Below are 13,362 nucleotides of genomic sequence, written 5' to 3'. Positions count from 1 at the left end.
TTATTTTCGAATCTTTGGCCTTCAAACAACTCCTCAAGATTAGAATATACAGCCATCCGGTGAGCAGGTAGTATTTCAGGGTACTACAGAAACTTGGCTGCGTGCGCCGCATCGAGGTCTATCCAAGGCATGTGTGCTCTAGGATTATTGTGTATCATAATACGACGAATCTGGTTCCCGACTGAAGAGGCGTTAACGTTTCCATCATCATTCACGCTTTGTCATCAGTATCATCCGGAACCTCGTCCACGTCGGGATCACTCTCACTATCGACTTCGTGATCAGAATGATCACTACTATGGTATACATCATCACCAACTACATCAGCCTCGGGTGCAACATTAAGATCAATGTTGATCCCGTGTATAGTTGATTGACTATCAACGTACGATATCGGACCATCATACACGGCTCTTGAGCTCCATCTTCTTCACCTAATGGAGTGGGATCTTCAATTGCCTCCACACCAGCTAACTCATCAAATAACTGAATCGGTGCATTTTGGTTGCTTCGAGTCCAACAATAAAGAGCGACCATTGTCTCCACGTCTTCATCGTCTACAAGTTACATTTTGGTGAATTTTATAGGTCCGTCGAAACAGGAAACTTGTAGAAAAGTTTCGAGATCCTTCTCCCACAACGTCTATAAATTTTTTCACTATATTTTTCCTCCATATCATCAAACGAGATATTTCTATTAAATCACATTGCTACTTGTTTGCGACATTCAAATATACAGCCCACAGTTGTTGTCAAAATTTCTCCATCAAAATAAACACATACGAAAACTTTATTCTCCATCTTTAATACTAGATCTGTTAAAATTTTTTCAAAAATCTCAAAACAGTTTCGAATAGCAAAAAAATTACATAAAATTTTTAATGCAAAATTTTTCATTCAGAAGCTAACAAAATTAATACCCTAACAAAATAGATTTCAAATAATCAAATTACTAGCAAAACTTTACATTCTATTTAAAAAGAAATAAACTAAAATACCTTATCCTCTTTGTTGCTTTTCTTTCTTTTTTTCTTCTCCCTATCTTCTTATTTCCATTCAATTAAATTTTGGTTCTGTTGCTCTGCTAAATTTTGTGTCTATGCTTATTTAATTTTCGGGGTATATATAGTGGAAAAATTAAGCAACAGATGCTCTTGTGGGTCTCACCATTTGCGCATTTGAGATAGGCACAATTAGTCACGCCTCTGAGAAAGGCTCAACTAGTCGCACCTCAGAGATAGACGCAACCTGTATTCGTATCTATACACGGGTCATACTGATCCGAAAATAAAAAAATAATATCTTATTTAAAAAATATTTTTTAATATAAAAAAAGAGTCACGCCTGTCAGATAGGCGCTAATGAAAAAAACAACCCATTTTGATAAATAATCCAGCTGACAACCTATTTTGGTATATAATTTTTTTAAATTTATTTCAATAAAAAACCCCTTGTTCAGGAATTTGGGAAGAGTTGATATCGCATTTAGGAGCTTGAGATTGAGAAGACTTGATATCTCATTCAGGAGTTTGGGAAGATCCAATATTTGATTTTTCTCCCATTGATAACAGAAGGTTGAGGAACCAATTGATTATTATTGCTTTCTGATACTTTTTTCTTGAAAAAAGATTAGATCTTTTTGTTGACCATAATTTAATTAAAAAACCTAAAGATTGTAATAATTTATTAAACAACAACATATTAGAAAAAAAGAAAAAAAATAAGTCAAATAAATAAAGAATATATTTTATTAAAGATTGCAATAATATATTATTGCTTTTTGAAAAGTCTTTTGCGTAAGGAGCCGAGAGGAATATAATTTGTATTTTTTACTCTATTCTCTCAATTTCGGCATCAAATTCCTTTTTTTTTCTTTCTATCCACAATTTCAACACCTTACTAGAGGAAGATAATTCATTAGCAGAACATACAAATCAAAATACAAAAAAAGTCATTAAACCTAATATGTATGAGTATGAGTCAAGTAAATTAATTTTGGAATTTAATTTTAAAGTCCATATTGAGTCTCTAAATTTAGTATTTCAAAGCAGTCATACATTAATATTTGATTATTATTAAAGTTATATAATTAAAATATGAAAAATATTTTGTTAATATAAAATATAACCTTATGGCTTAAGGAAACGAATGAAATACAGTTTGACCAAAAAAGACAAATGCTATACAATGTAAAAATCAAATCTAAAATATATGATATATAAAAAAATTTAAAAATTTCAATAAGACCGCCCGCCCCTAAATCCATCATTGGTTATAATTAACTATACAAATCCATCATTGGTTATAATTAACTATACAAATTTTTAACAGTAATTTTTAGTTGTGACGGGGGAAATTGTTGTTATCTACCGGCATGTATACTTAGTTCAACTATTTATTTTTTGTTTGCCTTGTTGAGCGGTGATCAATTCTTGACCTGACAAGCTTGGTTGCTAGCATTAACAATTTCTTTTATTATTTTAACATTTTAAATGCTTTTATTTTATTATTTAATAATGTATTGTGATATTAAATAATTTATTAAAAAAATAAATTATGCTAATAGTTTATTTTATTTTAGTGTTGGGGATAAACTTTGTTAAGTAACGAATAAGTAAAATAACAGAGAAATTAAAAAGATTGAACACAAATATTTTACATGGAAAAATCCCTCTAAATAAGATAAAATACTACAAGCAAAGATAATTTCACTAAAAAAATAAAAATGAAAAGTACAAAAGATGAAGATAAAACTAAACCCCAAAACTCGAAATAAAAACACTCAAAATGTAAACACAAAATTCTCTGAATAGAAATAATTGAATATATATTTAATAATATTGAAACTTATAATATTTGATATTATTTTAATATTTTAAAAATTAAAATAAAAATTCATTATTAATATAATAATATTAGGCTTGAATCTAAATTTTTTTATATAAATGTAAAATTATTCATAAAGAAGATTTATTTTGGAATATGACTTTTGCTTTTCAAAAGGATGAATTATATTATAAGAAAAAATGTTTTATTTTCTGTTGATGTATGAATAATTTTACGTGGATAAATTACTTTTTATAAAATAAACACATAAAAATATAAAAAGAAAAAAAACTTTTTTTTAAGGAAAGAAACATACCATCCTAAGTATGGGTTTAGATGGGCGATGTGGAGTAATAGAGAGCATTTACTTTACTTTTTATCTTACGTTACAATATCATTATAATATCTAATTTCATCGCCACTATAAATTTTATATTAATAACAGATAAACGCACCATGTATCTACTATTTAGAAATATTAGGATAAACTAATGCATTAAACCACCACTTAATTTAATTTTTTTTTTGGTGTTTTGTTTCAAGAGTAATAATTATAGTGGCTGCACACATGCATTACCAGGAAGGATAATTGTTAAATTTTATGGAAAATTTTCCTTAATTGCACGAGTCAGAATCTTTCATTGTTTTGCCTTTAACAATGTTACGATTTTATTTTAATACCTTTAAAATTGACCTATCGCATTAATTTAATTTCGAAAATTCCTTTTCTGCTATTATAATAATATCTATATTTTTTACTGCATTAAAAAAATAAAGAGGGATTAAATATGTAAATTTTAAGCGTTGTATAGTCAATGTTATTTTACATGTAAATTAAACGAAGAAAAGAGAAGGCTAAGCCTTAAAAATTATAGAAACGATGAGGGACAGAGATGAGGACTACTCTACTAACAACATATTATTAAGTTAAATTGATGATTGTTCTTATCATGAAATTCGCGTGTATATATTGAAATTACATATTTAGAATATAAATTTAATTATAAAATAATTATTGTAGGACAGATAATAATTTTATGTTTAATTTCTAATAAATGTGATTTATAAAATTTTAAAATATTAAAATTTTTAAAGTTTTTGCTTTTTAATTTTATATATTTAATAATTTATCATTTTTGTAATTTTTAGATATTTTTTAAGTTTTTTTTTTAAATTATGAGGTTCAGCGGCACTATTGTATAACATATGACAACATGTTTGGTTGGATATTTCAACTAATTTTTTTAAAGTCCAAAAGATTAAACCAATAACATTTTATAATGTTGGGGACTAAACTGAAAATATCTGATACTATTAAAGACTGAAGTGAACTGAAAAAATTTTAAGAACCAAAGTCGGAAAAATGTTATTCTCGAGGAGCTAAAGTGTTCATTAAGACTTTAAAGGTGACAGTGAAAATAGATTTAGAAATTGGGCTTATAATCGCTTCATGCGCAATTTAAATCTGGCAACCCATGGAACAACCCAAAGCTTGCTCTATAATACCCAAACTGCACCGTTTTAGCAGGCGGGCTGACTTCCTTTAATAGAGTATCATTTGATTTAGCGGACCATCAGATCAACGGCTAATATTTGTGAGATTCATAAAAATCAATGGCTCCCATGGGCAAACCGAATTTTATACTTCTCTCCCAACAAAATAAAAGTAGGATCTTAAAACCCTAGCTCACCCCACTTTAAGGCCATTTCCTTCACTCAGCAGCGGCTCCCCCCCCCCCGGGCCTTTTCACCTTAACCCTCAACCGCAAAAAAAAAAAAAAGAGTAGCAGTTCCGGTTTCACCAGCTATGGTATCTTATTGCCCTCCGAAGCCCTAACAGAAATCTCTGCCGCCGTTTCTCTCTTTACTTTTTTTTTGTAACGATTTTACTTTGTTGCAATTTCAGGGTATTGACTTGGTCGCTGGCGGCAAGAGCAAGAAGACGAAGAGAACTGCTCCCAAGTCTGATGATATATATCTCAAGCTCCTTGTCAAGGTTCCCTCTCTTTCTCGTCTTATATATATATATATTTTTTTTTTCTGCTTCATGAGGTAAATTTGAATGTTTTTAAATGATTTTTTTGGACATGTGATTCAGCTTTACCGCTTTCTGGTAAGAAGGACTGGCAGCAAATTCAATGCGGTGATCTTGAAGCGGCTATTTATGAGCAAAACCAACAAGCCTCCTTTATCTCTTTCTAGATTGATTCAATTCATGAAGGGCAAGGTAATTTTTTTAGTTATTTCTATTTTCCATTTTTAGATTTGTTTCGAATGTTTTGCTTGCGTTTGACTTTCTGATTGATTATTATTTATTTTGTGAAGAGTGACTGATGTTGTTATTGGGTTTGATTGACCAGGAGGATAAGATTGCTGTGGTAGTCGGGGCTGTCACCGATGACATTCGTGTGTATGAAGTTCCTGCGCTGAAGGTTACTGCGTTAAGGTTCACTGAAACGGCCAGGGCAAGGATTGAGAAAGCTGGTGGGGAATGTTTAACTTTTGACCAACTTGCTCTTCGAGCACCTCTTGGACAGAACACGGTACACAAATCTTCTACTTATAATTTTTTTCTAGTCGTTTATGACAATGATTATCAGGTTTTGGGTTTGACTGTTTCATATGCCTTTTCTATCTTTGGAATGTCATTTTTTTTGTGTTGAAAGGTAGATGATAAAACCATCTATTTTAGAATGTATGAAGTGCCAAATTCCCCAATTCCAGAGAAACGTTAAACAGCCTTCCCCTTTTCATGCAGCTATTGAATGAGTAATTCACTATGCTATTGTTTCGATTTGTACTTGTAACGGACACTGTTCTTCTACACTGTTTAAACTTCAATGTAATTGGTAAAAACCTACCATGTTTTTCTTTTACTTGCTATTCCCAAGTGTTCAAGTTGTATGTTAGGGCCATAGTGATTAGAAATCTGGACAAAGCCATTTTTGAAACTTCTTAGATATGCAATCCTCCTTCCATTATGAAATATTTTGATTTTTGAATATGAGACCATTGGATTGTGTGTCTTCCATATTGTTCCTCTGTTGGCATATTAATTAGATGTTTGATGAAATGAACTCTCTTGCTTATCAACATTGTGGAATGGTGGAAATTGACTAAATTCTATGCTGAAAATATGTAGGTTCTCCTCCGAGGTCCAAAGAATGCTCGTGAGGCAGTGAAGCACTTCGGACCAGCTCCTGGCGTGCCACACAGCCACACCAAGCCCTATGTGCGGGCAAAGGGAAGGAAATTTGAGAGGGCTAGAGGAAGAAGGAACAGCAAAGGCTTCAGGGTTTGAGTTTGTGATTACCCTGGAACAAAATGACTTGTCGTCAACCTATTCTCATGAAAATGAGAATTCTCTGTTTTTCTTATTTTGTTTTTCCATGGAACATTATTATAATTGGGGATATTTTGTAATTTTGTTTATCAAGGAAATTTTGGATTGATTAAAACGTTTTTTTTTCATCTTCTAAATCTATATGGAGTATTTATGGGTTCAATTACAGAATAAAATATAAAACAGACGATGTCGATCTCTACAGAAGCAGGAGTGAACTAGCAGTCACTTTCCTAGATATGCTCCCTTAGTACTCTCTACTTACTGTATTCGTAAATGCTATGGATGAGAGAGAATGTATTTTAAGCAAGTAGGAAGTAATTAAATCAACAATATGAAAACTGGTCCATAGGTAACAATAACTTAGAATCCCCACCTCCCATCCCTTCTTTCTGTAGACAGATCGTTTATGCTTAACACAACAATTTTCTCTGACATGTTTTAGATCCATGAGGGTTCTTGAAGTGAACTAAATTTGGTTGCTTGTGTAAACAAGTATCTTGGTCCCTATCATCCTATTTTCCCTTGCTGACAAGACCGAGGAATCGTGTTAATGAGTTTATCACTTTGATTACGCCCTACCGGTGATGGATTGGGTCGGTAGGTGTTTTTCCAGGCTAGTGAGCTGACTTTATGGGTTGACACTTTTTGCAAAGTGAATGTGAGTTGGAACTTTTCAAAGCTTTAATAAACATAAAAGGTTTTCTAATGAAGAAAACGAAAGGCTTGTCCGTTGAGTACGTCAGAGTCAAGAGAGTTGGAGAGTGAGAGAGAGAAAGAGGTTTTTTAATGGCAATGGTAGATGATTAGTTACTCCTTTGTCTTTGCTTGACTAGTCTGTCCAGCAATCATTTTGAGGGAGAACTAGTACATAGGTATATATACATTGTTATCGAATTGCCCACAGTGTGGTGATAGGTTTGTCTAGTGTCCATTTTGTCAGCCTTACAGCTCAACCTATGTCAGGATCCTTTCTGGTAGAATTGTCTGTTCCTGAAATCCGTTAAGTGTTTAGCTCCTTAGCTATGTAGGGAGCTTGGGCCTTACAACTCGTGTGTGTTCATGGTCATGCTGGGCAGAGGCTTGATCTCAACGAAGTTTCAAGCTTGGTTGGGCCCAAATGGCCTATATTACTTTTTAGAAATAATAAAAACTACTTTCTATTTAAACTTAAGTATAAAAATATATTAACATTAATATAAAATATTTTTTTATTCCTGTTAAATAGTAAATCAACCAGGGTTGACTCAGGTTGAGGTTACAAATATAAGCTCAAGTTGGCCCATGAACTAATTACTTTTCAAAGAATAAATTTTTAAAAATTAAAAAAATACCAAAAAAATATAATTTTAAAATTTTTCTATGATTCTTTTAATATGGAATTTTTTTAAATGATGTTTTTTTTATGTATTTTTATAAATATCAGATTAATAAAAACTATAAACATTGAGTGATTTTAATGGTTGGGTATCCAATGAATACGATAAAATAAATTTGTTTTAAACCACAGTTTTTCTATGCTACTCATTTTAATAATGTAGTTGGATTGGAACAGGGGAGAGAAATGTATATAAGCTAGAATAAGGAAAACATTCCACAGAAGAAGAAGAAGAAGAAGAAGAAGAAGAAGAAGAAGAAGAAGAAGAAGAAGAAGAAGAAGAAGAAGAAGAAGAAGAAGAAGAAGAAGAAGAAGAAGAAGAAGAAGAAGAAGAAGAAGAAGAAGAAGAAGAAGAAGAAGAAGAAGAAGAAGAAGAAGAAGAAGAAGAAGAAGAAGAAGAAGAAGAAGAAGAAGAAGAATATGTGTCTGCTACTAAAATATTAGCTTACACATGCCAATTCACGACTCATTAGAATAGTTTACCGTGAAAGTAATATGAAGGTATTTGTAGTAAAAGTTGGAATGTTTTTTTTATTAAAAAATAAGTAAATTTATCATTATGCATTAAACCAATAAGTAAATTAATTTTCTGTTAAAAATTTCATCTATTCATACAGTTAAAAACTAGCATGGTGAATAAAATAACCATACATTGTCATATGGTGTGCCATGTGTACCTTATATTAACATGTATGGACTCATTTTTAAAAGTAGAAATTAATGAAATTTTTAAAAAAATAACTAATTTATTTTTTAATTTAATGTACAAAAATTAATTTACTTATTTTTTAGTAGATAAAATAAAATGTAATTCATCTACTAATACAAATAGCTTACTTCTGGAGCAAATATGAAATGGTATAAGTAAAGAGTTTGTGGGTCCACAATGTGTGTATTTTTCCAAGTTGCAAACATAAAATAGTAGCTCCTTTTAATTTTTAGTGTTGTGTCGTTTTGTGGATGCCTACAATTCGTTTTGCATGTTTGGAACTTGGGATAGTATGAAATGCGTTAATATTTGGAGCCGTCAAGTCAACAAGTTGATGTTCTCTTTTTCACTTTTTCCTTTTTATTTGTAGATTATAATGAATTTCAAAATTATTATTATTTTGTTTTGGTTTATATGCTCAACTTGATAAAGTTGATAGGCTTAGGCCATAATATTTATTATGAAGTAATGGGTGAGCGCTGACTCGTTGGGCTAACTTCAAATTGGGGAGCCGAGTAGCCGACCTTAATGTATAGCGATGACCATAATGCTATGTATCCAACTGGGAAACCCGCCCTGCATTGAAACCAAATTCACGACCTCACCACTGTCTATATAATCTTTTATGACACGTTTCCTTACCTATTTTTTCAGGCTAAATTTCAATTCTGTTTTATTATATCAAATTTCTCTAAAATAATTTAATAATCAAAAAACCAATTTCTATGTAAGCTCATATATATGTCCATTATCTTCGTCACGTGGTGCGCTAAAGTTGTGCTATATGGTGAAGTATGGTAATTTATTTTAATATTGTGTCATATTTAAAGTTAATGGACATATGGGGCTTACACGGAAATTAATAATTTAGGAATTTAATTAATTACTTATATTTAATTAAGTGTTATTTCCGATTAAATACTCAAATAATTATTAAATTATTTTACAAAGAATTTTTTAGATAATAAGCTTTTTGTTTTTAAATTATGCAAAAACAATTAAATTTCAATTTTAATGCTTATATAATGTTCAAATTTAAGATTAGATTTTTATATTTTAATTTTTAATATAATTTGATACATCAAAATTAGTCTAGATACTTTAACCGATTAAAATGCTAATATAAAATTTTAAAATTATTAACAATATTAAAATTTTTTATTCAATTCAAATATATCATAATATCATAATTATTAAGAGAATAAATTTTAAATTTTAAAATATCTTTTAACTATAACACCCCTCGGTCGGATGTATATATAAATAGATAGACGAATCAATAACACTTACTAAAAATATTCAATATACTTGTTATATTAGTGAGGACACGTCAATAGCATCATTTAAAAGAAGTTGAAAGTGAAATTAAGTCAATTTAATAACTTTCATCTTTCACATTTATGAATTATATTAATATATCTGACCCAAAGTTAAATATGAAACCTACTTTTTTCCCTGTAAATTCAACTTTACCACTTTCACAATCATAATTGCAAATACAATACTACATTTTAATAATTATTTATAGATGAATAAATTTACAAAAAAACATTTATATATATTTATACGAAATGAAATTTAAATTTAAAATATTAAAAATTTTAAAACTTCAATTTTATTATTAAACCAAATCCTCATTCATTATCTTATTTGTTTTAAAATTAGAAAACCTTCATTTACAGGAAAAATGGGAGGACTTTTAGAAATATATGTTAGTACAAAACTCCAGTAAGAAAAAAAACTCGAACACACGATCGGAACTCGAAAAGAAAAAGAAGAAATAGGACAGGCTCCAAGGCGTGTATCAAGCCACTATCTTTAAGGTTATATTCGCCCCCACTTATCTTCAGTGTGCAAACGAGTTCCAAGCAAATTAACCTCGAGGATACAATGAAGCCAATGACTATTTGCGTTTTGCACTGACGAGAATAGTCCACTATGCACTGAGTAATGTATAACAAAAACTCAATTTCTACAAAGGATTTCTGCAGCAATACTTTATAGAATAATCTAATAATATTAGAAAATGAAGGAAGAGAAGAAATAATATTAGAATTTGTTGATATGATTTCCAAATGAAATCCCATTCCTATTTATAGGAATTTTCATGTCTCTTCATAGAGACATCTTTCAATAGGTGTCTTTATGAATAAATAAATAATAATTATTCATTTAATTTTGTAACTATTCAAATAATATTTTTTGAATAGTTATAATTCTTTTTTTAAAAAATCAAATGATATAACTTTTGACCAATGACCAAAAGTTTTATCTTTTGATTAATTACACCCATTCATTTATAGTTATTGGGATACTATAAATATTTGAAAATATTCCAACAATCTCCCCCCATTTTCAAAATATTTAGATTTTGATATTCTTGGAAATCAATTTGCATAAATAAAGGTGTCTCACGATTGAACCTTCACTTAGTGAAAACATGTTAAAGTTAATCGAAATTGTATGGTAGACTAAGCTTTGAACCAACTATTCCATTTGATTAACTGAACACATCTCACACAATGATTTCAACATCAGTCAATGCATAGTATCTAGGGACACTATTATAGCCATGTGTCTATGTCCTCTTTTCATGAGTGCTGTCAGAGCCAAGCCCTTAAGCTTCTAGAAGCGGCCACACTTCCACTCACATAGGTAGATCCCATCAAAAGTGTTCCCGTAATTATAACACTCTAACATATTTATGTTATGGGTCCATTAAGAGTACATTACTCATCCTTCCCTTATCATTACGGGTACCTAGCACTTTAATCTTAGGATGGATTTATTTATAGTGCTAACAGTCACATACTAATGATGTACTTTGTCTCATTAAACTCAAGACTTGACGTTATACCAAGCGTTGAGTCAAGTTTCCATCATGGGTGACTCTAATTAATAGGCTTGAGTCCCATCCCTTTTGAGATCCTTTTTACTGCATCTCTAGCAAGACTTTTTGTCAAAGGATCTGCCAAAATTTCACTTGACCTCACATAATTAATAGTGATCACTCCATCAGAGATTAATTGTCAGACATAACTATGTCTTAATCCAATGTGTCTAGACTTTCCATTATATACTTGGCTATATGCCTTTGCTAGAGTAGCCTCACTATCACAACGGATAGAAATAGGTGAAATTGGCTTAAGCCATAAAGGTACATCATAAAGCAAATTTCTTAACCATTCTGCTTCTTTAGATGCAGCGGCTAATGCAATAAATTCTGCTGCCATGGTGGAATCAGTAATACATGTTTGTTTCTTGGAACCCCAAGAAATGACTCCTCCACCAAGAATGAAGATCCACCCACTAGTAGATGCATGATCTTCCAAACTTGTAATCCAACTAGCATTCGAATACCCTTCTAAAACTGGAGGATATCCATTATAACACAATCCATAGTTAATAGTTTTCTTTAAGTACCTAAGTACTCTATTTAAAGCTTGCCAATGCAAACTACTTGGATTACTTGTGTATCTACTCAATTTTCCAATAGCATATGCAATATCTGGTCTTGTACAAGTCATTATGTACATAAGACAACCAATTAGACTTGCATATTTCAATTGATCAATTTTCCTACCAACATTAGATACTAATTTTAATTGAGGATCCATGGGTGTAGATGCTGGTATACAGTTGAAAAGATCAAACTTTTTAAGCACATTTTCAATGTAATGTGATTGTGATAAAGCTATAGTGCTTTCATCTCGGGTTATTTTAATCCCAAGAATAACATCTGCTACACCCATATCCTTCATAGCAAAGTTGTTTGACAAGAATTTCTTTGTGTTTTCTATTTGTTCCAAATCCGTGCCAAAAATGAGCATGTCATCTACATATAAGCAAATTATAACACCCTTTCCATTATCAAATTTACTATATATGCACTTATCGGATTCATTTATCTTATAGCCATTAGCTAAAACAACCTTGTCAAACTTTTGGTGCCATTGTTTTGGTGCTTGTTTAAGCCCATATAAAGATTTAACAAGCTTACATACCTTATGCTCTTGTCCTGGAACAACAAATCCTTCCTGTTGCTCCATGTACACTTCCTCTTCCAATTCACCATTTAAAAATGCAGTTTTAACATCCATTTGGTGAACAACCAAATTATATATAGAGGTAAGTGATATTAATAGTCTAATTGTAGCAATTCTTGCTACTGGAGCATAGGTATCAAAGTAATCAATACCTTGTCTTTGTGTAAAACCTTTTGCTACCAACCTTACTTTAAATTTATCAATGGTTCCATCGACCTTCATTTTCTTTTTGAAGATCCATTTACAACCTATTGGTTTGGAACCTGGTGGAAGATCAACTAAGATCCAAGTTTGATTTCCCATTATTGAATCCATTTCATCATTTATTGCTTCTTTTCAAAAAGTAGAGTCTTGAGATTTCACTGCTTCTTCAAATGTAATAGGATCAGATTCGGTATTATAACAATAAGGTATCTTATTGCATATACTTTCACCTTTTCCTTCTACAAGAAACATAATGAAATCTGGTCCAAAATCTTTGACCTTTTTAATCCTCTTACTTCTTCTTAATTATTGACAAGATTCATCATTATTATCAATTTGTTTCAATGGAATCTCATTCTCATTTGAAAAATGAATCAATTGTTGTGGTTGTAATTGTCTTGATATAGAATTAAATCTATTTTCATCAAAAATAGCATCTCTTGATTCAATAACCGTATTAATTGAAATTGAATCATTTGGTTCAATTACTATGAACCTATATGCCTTGCTATTATGTGCATAACCTATAATTAAGGTTTGGTTTCCTTTTCTTCCATTGTTCATAGGGGGTTATTTTAGTTTCCTTATTAGGAACTCTATTCAATATATGACAAGCTGTTAGAACAGCTTCTCCCCAAAAACCCTGTCCAAGACCTGAATATGATAACATTGAATTTACCATTTCAATCAAGACTCTATTTTTCCTTTCAGCTACACCATTTTGTTGTGGTGTGTAAGGGGCTGAAACTTGATGGACAATTCCAGTGAGTTCAAAATAACTTGGATTATAGTATTCTCCACCTCTATCCGATCTTAAGCACTTGATAAATGATTCACACTGAAGTTCAACTTATTTA

General features: G+C 30.8%; 1 protein-coding gene across 1 annotated transcript; it reads left to right on the top strand.

Moving 5' to 3' along the window:
- Positions 1 to 4,297: 4,297 nt before the first annotated feature.
- Positions 4,298 to 6,283, top strand: LOC107893558 (60S ribosomal protein L18-2). The gene is made up of 5 exons (XM_016818589.2): positions 4,298 to 4,635; positions 4,732 to 4,821; positions 4,924 to 5,052; positions 5,186 to 5,368; positions 5,968 to 6,283. Exons 1-5 carry the CDS (start codon positions 4,633 to 4,635, stop codon positions 6,124 to 6,126), a joined length of 564 nt encoding a protein of 187 aa, XP_016674078.1. The 5' UTR covers positions 4,298 to 4,632; the 3' UTR covers positions 6,127 to 6,283.
- Positions 6,284 to 13,362: the final 7,079 nt, after the last annotated feature.

Source organism: Gossypium hirsutum, chromosome A11 (assembly GCF_007990345.1).
Source record: "Gossypium hirsutum isolate 1008001.06 chromosome A11, Gossypium_hirsutum_v2.1, whole genome shotgun sequence".
In the NCBI taxonomy this organism is placed as follows: domain Eukaryota; kingdom Viridiplantae; phylum Streptophyta; class Magnoliopsida; order Malvales; family Malvaceae; genus Gossypium; species Gossypium hirsutum.
Note: the sequence above shows the minus strand (reverse complement) of the source record. Positions and strands in the feature narration are given on the sequence as shown.

What these genes read in the sequence shown, in the direction of transcription:
- LOC107893558 (XM_016818589.2), top strand. An exon ending in ATCTCAAGCTCCTTGTCAAG is followed by an intron (nt 4,822 to 4,923) that starts GTTCCCTCTCTT and finishes CATGTGATTCAG; the next exon opens with CTTTACCGCTTTCTGGTAAG. An exon ending in CACCTCTTGGACAGAACACG is followed by an intron (nt 5,369 to 5,967) that starts GTACACAAATCT and finishes GAAAATATGTAG; the next exon opens with GTTCTCCTCCGAGGTCCAAA.